This window comes from Drosophila ficusphila, unplaced genomic scaffold, assembly GCF_018152265.1.
Source record: "Drosophila ficusphila isolate 14025-0441.05 unplaced genomic scaffold, ASM1815226v1 contig_106, whole genome shotgun sequence".
NCBI lineage: Eukaryota > Metazoa > Arthropoda > Insecta > Diptera > Drosophilidae > Drosophila > Drosophila ficusphila.
Window position 1 is genome coordinate 11298983 of NW_025063993.1, and position 6461 is coordinate 11305443.

A 6461-nucleotide genomic window follows, 5' to 3' on the forward strand; every position below is an offset into this window, starting at 1 on the left:
CGTGGTCCCTGGTCCGCTTGGTCCATGGTCCATGCTCTCCTTGCTCCAGGAGCAGCAAACTGGACGCCACTTCAGAGGCGGGGGAACGGTCCAAGGAGCAGCAGGGGGTGTGGCACTCACATATGCGAAAAGCCCCTCCTGGAACACCCCCAACCCCCCAACCACCCATACCCCCACTCTTAGCCACTCGCCAAAGCATCATTTTCCTCTTTATTATCTGTTTGCTTAGCTGTGAGTGTGTGCTGGATTTTTATCAGCCTTCTAAGCAGTTAGCTAGTTACACAGCGAAAATGTAAGGAAAAATGGCAATAATTACATATAATTATAATATTAATTGTTTATCAAATAAAACATAAACTTACCAATATATATGTATGTAACAGAAAAATTACATGAATAACAGAAAAATCTTTAAGATACTTTTAAAAGAGTTTTAAGCTCATTAAGATTAAGAATCAATGTGTGATTAATATTTATATTATTTTTTTGGCTGTTTAGAAATTAAGAATATTCTAGAAAATTAAGATTAAAATAAAGACTTAAAGCATTATGATTCTATACAAAATAATTTGGAGATGTTGAATATAAAACTTTTTATAAATGGACCGTAAAAGACAAGCTTTTTCTCTTGATTCATAAAATCTACTTTTAACTGATGAAAATACTAGTTTCTTGTGTCTGAAGTAATCCTTTTCTTTCAGTGCATAAGTCGAGTTCCACTTCTATTTTTTCGGTGGATCCTCAGAGCGAGGGGATGTGGCGCTAGGAGTGTCCCGCGGAGCCGTTCGGCCTGCTCGGTGGCGCTTGGCCAAAAGTCAACCAACATTCGCATAATTTTCGATAAAGCTTTTCGCCAAATGAAATTCAAGTGGTTACACATGTCTCACAGCCTCGTCCAAACCCAACCCAGCGAATTTCGGCTTGGTCATTTTTCTTGGACACCCCCCAGCATCCTCACCCTCCCAGTCCGTTCCATAAAGCCCACTTCCTCCAAAGTCATGCTCATTTCCACATTATATGCCGCATCTGATTATCTCCCGTTTGTTGTTTGTTTGCTTAGTTTCTTTTGTATATTTTGTTTATTTCGTTGGTTTGTTTGATTGTTTGTTGTTTTTGCCGAAAAATACTGATAATAAAAGGTAATGATTGGGGGCTACCTAGATGTGGGTTATCTCTTTGTCGAAGGGCAGCTATGACTCGTCGGAATCGTAAGTGGAAACTTTAAGTTTTGATAAAGAAATATTCGTGGGGATGCTCACAGTGATTGATTAAAATTTACTGCAAATCAAAATTAATGTTCTTATATTTTTTCGGATTTAAATTGTAGAAGTAAAGTGGTAGCTTAAACTTTTATTGAGATTAAATAATAATAAAATTTATAATCGACTTAATCACTTGATGTTCTGAATTAAAATGATCTGTTTTTAGATTCCCAGGGAACTCTGTAATTTTTTCTGTTACTCAATCTGTTTGTTCTAGGTGCTGCACGAGTGGCTATTAAAACTTTCCAGGTCTCGCCGGACCTTATACAACACGTTCATAAATACGGCTGTGTTTTGTCTGGACCCCTCAGTTAGGCTCAGCACTTATTCGAAACGAATCGTGTAGAATCGGTTTATATTTTGCAACTTATCAGGTAGACAACCGCAGCAGACGCTTATGCCTGCGGTCGCTCCGATTGCATCAGATGAGGTGCGAAATCACAGATTCCGATTTCCAATCGGAAGCTCAGATCAGTGTTTAATCGAAAATCAATTGATCGCATGGCAATGTTTTTCCGAACCTATAAACAAGTTATATATAGCTATATTTAGCACAAGTGATTAGTTGTCGACTGGACTGGAATTTGTTTATTGTTTACGATCGGCAATCGTGTGATCGAGAACAAATCGATCAACCCTCGCGCGATTGCGCTCCACTGGGGGCCTGTAAATTGTCGTATTTTCGCGATAGCACAGCCCATTTAAATTGCAAAAGAAAAACATAATTTAATCTGTTATTGTTTACGCCAAAAGTGTATGGAAAACACTTCTAAAATGCGTCAATGAACGCATTTTCCTTCGACTCGTCCCAGATAAGCAACAAAGTCTCAACATAGGAGGTGCTATGTGAAAAGGAAAATCTAAAGGAAAATTTCTGCTGATTCTGTCTCCAAGGGGGGGCCTAAAAAATAAATAAACTTTGAACTTGAAATGCATGATCGTGCTAATTTGCTGATAATCTAAAGTCATTCCCGATTAAAAACGCACATGATTTGAGATCAATGTTAAAGATGATTTGAAGACTAGACGGACATAATGCGGTCATTGAATCTCCGCGATGATCAAAGCGAAAACGTGAGAACAAAAATCCAGTGTTTATTTGGTATATTTGGCATAAATCAACGGGGGTATCAAATTTTGTCCAGCATGCGTTTTTCGATGCGGTTGTGGAAGCTTCTCCCTCAACTCTCCCTCGCCGAGATTGCATTCCCAGCTCAGCTGATAGTGACGAGTATATCAGCGGACCGACTTCCATATATGTATCGCCGATGATGATAATGATGATGATCGGAGGTTTAATTAGGCGCGGCTGTAACATGAACATTCATAATTCCGCTGGCATTCAATCAATGCAGACGTGAACAATTCCAGTGATCAAGTAATCGACTCAACCAGCGATCTCGTGCAAAGTGAACAGTGTCTCAATCCCGCCCAATACAATAATTCCCACAAAAGGCGCCACACAAGAAAAAACACACTCAAAACAAACAGATAATTAAATCCAGGAAAACCATGGCGCAAAGTGATTCGGGAAGTTGCTGTGCCAAGCTTGAAAAAGGTAAGAAAAAAATTATAGAAAATGTTTTTTATAAATTCTTAAATGAATTAAATACTATAGACGAGGTATGCTGCCAGAAAGCTAAGGATGTGGTTCCAAAAAATATATCCCCCAAAATTTTCCCTGACAAAGTCTACAAATCCGTTCAACCAAAAGGAGAGGATGCGACGGGAATGACTTGCGAGTGTGGAGTTTTTGGAGCCATCGCATGCGGGGATTACCCAACACAGGTGGGTTAAAAATATTTTAAGCTAAAAAAATATAAATATAAAATAAAAAAAATACATGTGTTCAGAAAATGTTAAGTAGAAAAGTGCAAAACTTAATTTAAAAAGAAATTCCGTTGGCACGTTCAAATGTTCTGCTTGTGTACATAATAATACTTTTTGAAGAAAGCATATATTTTATAATAAGTTATAATTACAATAGTTTATTTAATACTAAGAATAACAAATTATAAGTAATTTAAAATGCCTTGTTAATGCATTCTACCTCAGAGTTTTTCTATAACTCATTAATCTAAAAATAGAACGTAAGTGGCTGTAAACGTTTATATGAACCGAACAAAAAATCGTGAAAACAATTACTTGCAAAATCAATTATTTTGCAAAAGTCCTGGTCAGCATTTTTTCAATCGTAAGCAATAAAAAACAATCGTAAATTGTGTGGTCGACTTCATAACAATCTTAAGTAATCCCAGCCTGAGAAAGATCGTTATCAGCAACCAGCCAATAAATGTGTATTACTAGGCAAAAAGGTAGACTCCGAATCAGCCGTCTAGGATAGATTATATTTTCGATTTTGTAATCATAACGAGAGTTCAGATCATTGAGCCTGTCAAAAGCAGATCACTTTTCTAGTTCAAATTCTATGCTGCATGGTCGTACGTCAGACAAATGCAAATCTCTAAACGGCAAGTGGGTCAATGGTAAACCTCGTGCCACGGAATCCACTAGATTCACCCCCCACCGATCTTCTAACGTTCCGATTCTAATTCCGATTCCGAATCTGTATCTGTGGCCAATGCCCAGAGTCTGTAGTGACGTCAATGAGATCGAACCGAATCCATACACGCGGTTTGCGGTTGTAATCTCTGTTGTTTGTATTTTTTTATTGCCCACTGTAATGAAATGGAAAATAACAGAAAGTACGAACGCATTCTCGCTTGGAAACCAACAATCCGTTATCGGTTGTTCTTCTCGGGTGACTTTTAGTTTTAGTGGCAAAAACAACTAACCTGTAGATTATTCATGAAAATATTTTCTGGGTTATTTTGACAAACATCAGTTGGGGTAGGTTCAAATTAGATTATTATTTGGTGTGCAAAAGCAAACAGATAACCCATTTCAATACTCTTTGAAAAACAAAATTAATACAGATCTATCGATTCTTTGAAAGTTATTATTTTAATTAATGATTTTCTTCCAGCTCGACATAGCCCAAATGATTTGCTTGGGACTGGTGGCACTGCAACATCGAGGACAGGAGTCGGCGGGAATCGTGACCAGCCTGGGAAAGTGCTCCAAGAACTTCAGCGTCCACAAGGGAATGGGCATGATCAATAATCTCTTCAACGACGAGGCCATCAGGAAGTTGAAGGGCAACCTGGGAATCGGACACACTCGCTACTCCACGGCAGCAGCCTCGGAAGTGGTGAACTGCCAGCCATTTGTGGTGCACACTGCCCACGGAGCACTGGCCATTGCCCACAATGGAGAGCTGGTCAACTGCGAGTCCTTGAGGAGGGAGGTCCTGGAGCGAGGAGTGGGCTTGTCCACCCACAGCGACAGTGAGCTGATTGCCCAATCTTTGTGTTGTGCTCCCGAGGATGTTTCCGAGCACGATGGACCCAACTGGCCGGCCAGGATTCGCCACTTCATGACCCTGGCTCCACTTTCCTACTCCCTGGTGGTGATGCACAAGGACAAGATATACGCTGTTCGAGATTCCTACGGAAACAGGCCTCTCTGCTTGGGTAAAATAGTTCCTGTGGATGCAGGACATGCGAATATCAATGATCAACTGGCCGAAGGTTGGGTTGTGAGCAGCGAAAGTTGTGGATTCCTCTCTATTGGAGCCAGATATGTTCGGGAAGTGGAACCCGGCGAGATTATCGAACTCTCGAGGAATGGTTATAGAACCGTGGATATCGTAGAGCGACCGGATTACAAACGCATGGCCTTCTGCATCTTTGAGTACGTTTACTTTGCCCGAAGTGATTCCATGTTCGAGGGTCAAATGGTTTACTCAGCACGTCTGCAATGTGGTCGCCAGTTGGCCAGGGAATCTCCGCTGGATGCTGATCTGGTCAGTTCGGTTCCGGAATCTGGAACAGCTGCTGCTCATGGATATGCCAGAGAATCGGGTTTACCCTTCGGAGAGGTTCTCTGCAAGAATCGCTACGTGGGACGCACTTTTATCCAACCATCAACAAGATTGCGACAGTTAGGAGTTGCCAAAAAGTTCGGAGCCTTGGCCCAAAATGTTGAGGGAAAGAGAATCGTACTGGTGGATGATTCTATAGTAAGAGGAAACACCATTGGACCGATCATCAAACTGCTGCGTGATGCAGGAGCCACCGAAGTGCACATCAGGATTGCCAGTCCGCCACTCCAATATCCTTGCTACATGGGCATAAATATTCCGACTCGCGAGGAGCTCATAGCCAACAAATTGAATGCCGATCAGCTGGCGGATCACGTGGGAGCGGATAGTCTGGCCTACTTGAGTGTGGAGGGATTGGTGAAGGCCGTTCAGATGAACAAGGCTCACGTGAATCCACTGAAAGCTGGTTACTGCACCGCCTGTCTAACGGGCGAGTATCCTGGCGGATTGCCCGAGGAGCTCAGCTGGTAGACTCACAGGATCTTCAATTCTCTTAGGATTAGCGTAGTTGTTAGCTTGAGTGTATAAACAAATATATATTTAAACATCAGGGTCTTTGACCCAACACAAAAAGCGTTGTTTTTAAATAAACAACCAAGGGGGGATTTTTGAGGTGATAAGAAAAAACGTAAGACACGTCATTTTTTTAAAGCTCAAAAGATTTTTATAAAAACAAGCAAGTAAATGATTTACCAATTATTTTATATTATTTATATTAAACCATTAAAATCTATTACATTTTTTTTAAAGATAATTATATTTGATAATAATCTATAATTATTCTTAACATTTTTGAAGGCAAAGTATAAAATGGATTTTTATAGAGAAATATCAAATACATTAACTTGAAAGAGTAACAGTCCCATTTAAAATACTTACTTCGCTGAAGGAACTTAATTCCTGACTTTATATAGCCTTCTCGCCGGATAAGAACACATACTCTAAATGCTAATGGGCCACATCAACGTCTGATTATTTTCAAAACTGTCTAATGCCATAACTTCAATTCATTTCAATTTATATTTCCAAGCTTTGTTTGCCGAAGGGGAGGAAGTGGAGTCGTCCGCTTCCGGTTATAGCCGCGCTCAGATATAGCCTCATATCATACAATATGGTAATCGTGTTTGCTTTTTTCGCCCCGTCTCTTTCCGGCCGTGTCCTGCCCCCAATATCCTTGCGTTCCTCTCGCTCTCTCGCGAAGTCTCGCCATTGGGGCGTTGCAATGTCTAAAGCGGGGCGTTTAGGGCGTTTAATCC

General features: G+C 40.6%; 1 protein-coding gene across 1 annotated transcript; it reads left to right on the plus strand.

The window, feature by feature from the left end:
• The first annotated feature begins 2160 nt into the window (after positions 1 to 2160).
• Positions 2161 to 5778, plus strand: LOC108093203 (amidophosphoribosyltransferase). Its single transcript, XM_017193165.2, has 3 exons — positions 2161 to 2820; positions 2881 to 3050; positions 4249 to 5778. The coding sequence occupies exons 1-3, from the start codon at positions 2775 to 2777 to the stop codon at positions 5674 to 5676; spliced, it is 1644 nt and encodes a 547-aa protein (XP_017048654.1). The 5' UTR covers positions 2161 to 2774; the 3' UTR covers positions 5677 to 5778.
• Positions 5779 to 6461: the final 683 nt, after the last annotated feature.

Bases quoted from the DNA above. Each gene is read 5' to 3' on its own strand.
- LOC108093203 (XM_017193165.2), top strand. From the start codon at position 2,775: ATGGCGCAAAGTGATTCGGGAAGTTGCTGTGCCAAGCTTGAAAAAG. The intron at 2,821-2,880 runs GTAAGAAAAAAA...TAAATACTATAG, and splicing joins CTGTGCCAAGCTTGAAAAAG to ACGAGGTATGCTGCCAGAAA. The intron at 3,051-4,248 runs GTGGGTTAAAAA...ATTTTCTTCCAG, and splicing joins GCGGGGATTACCCAACACAG to CTCGACATAGCCCAAATGAT.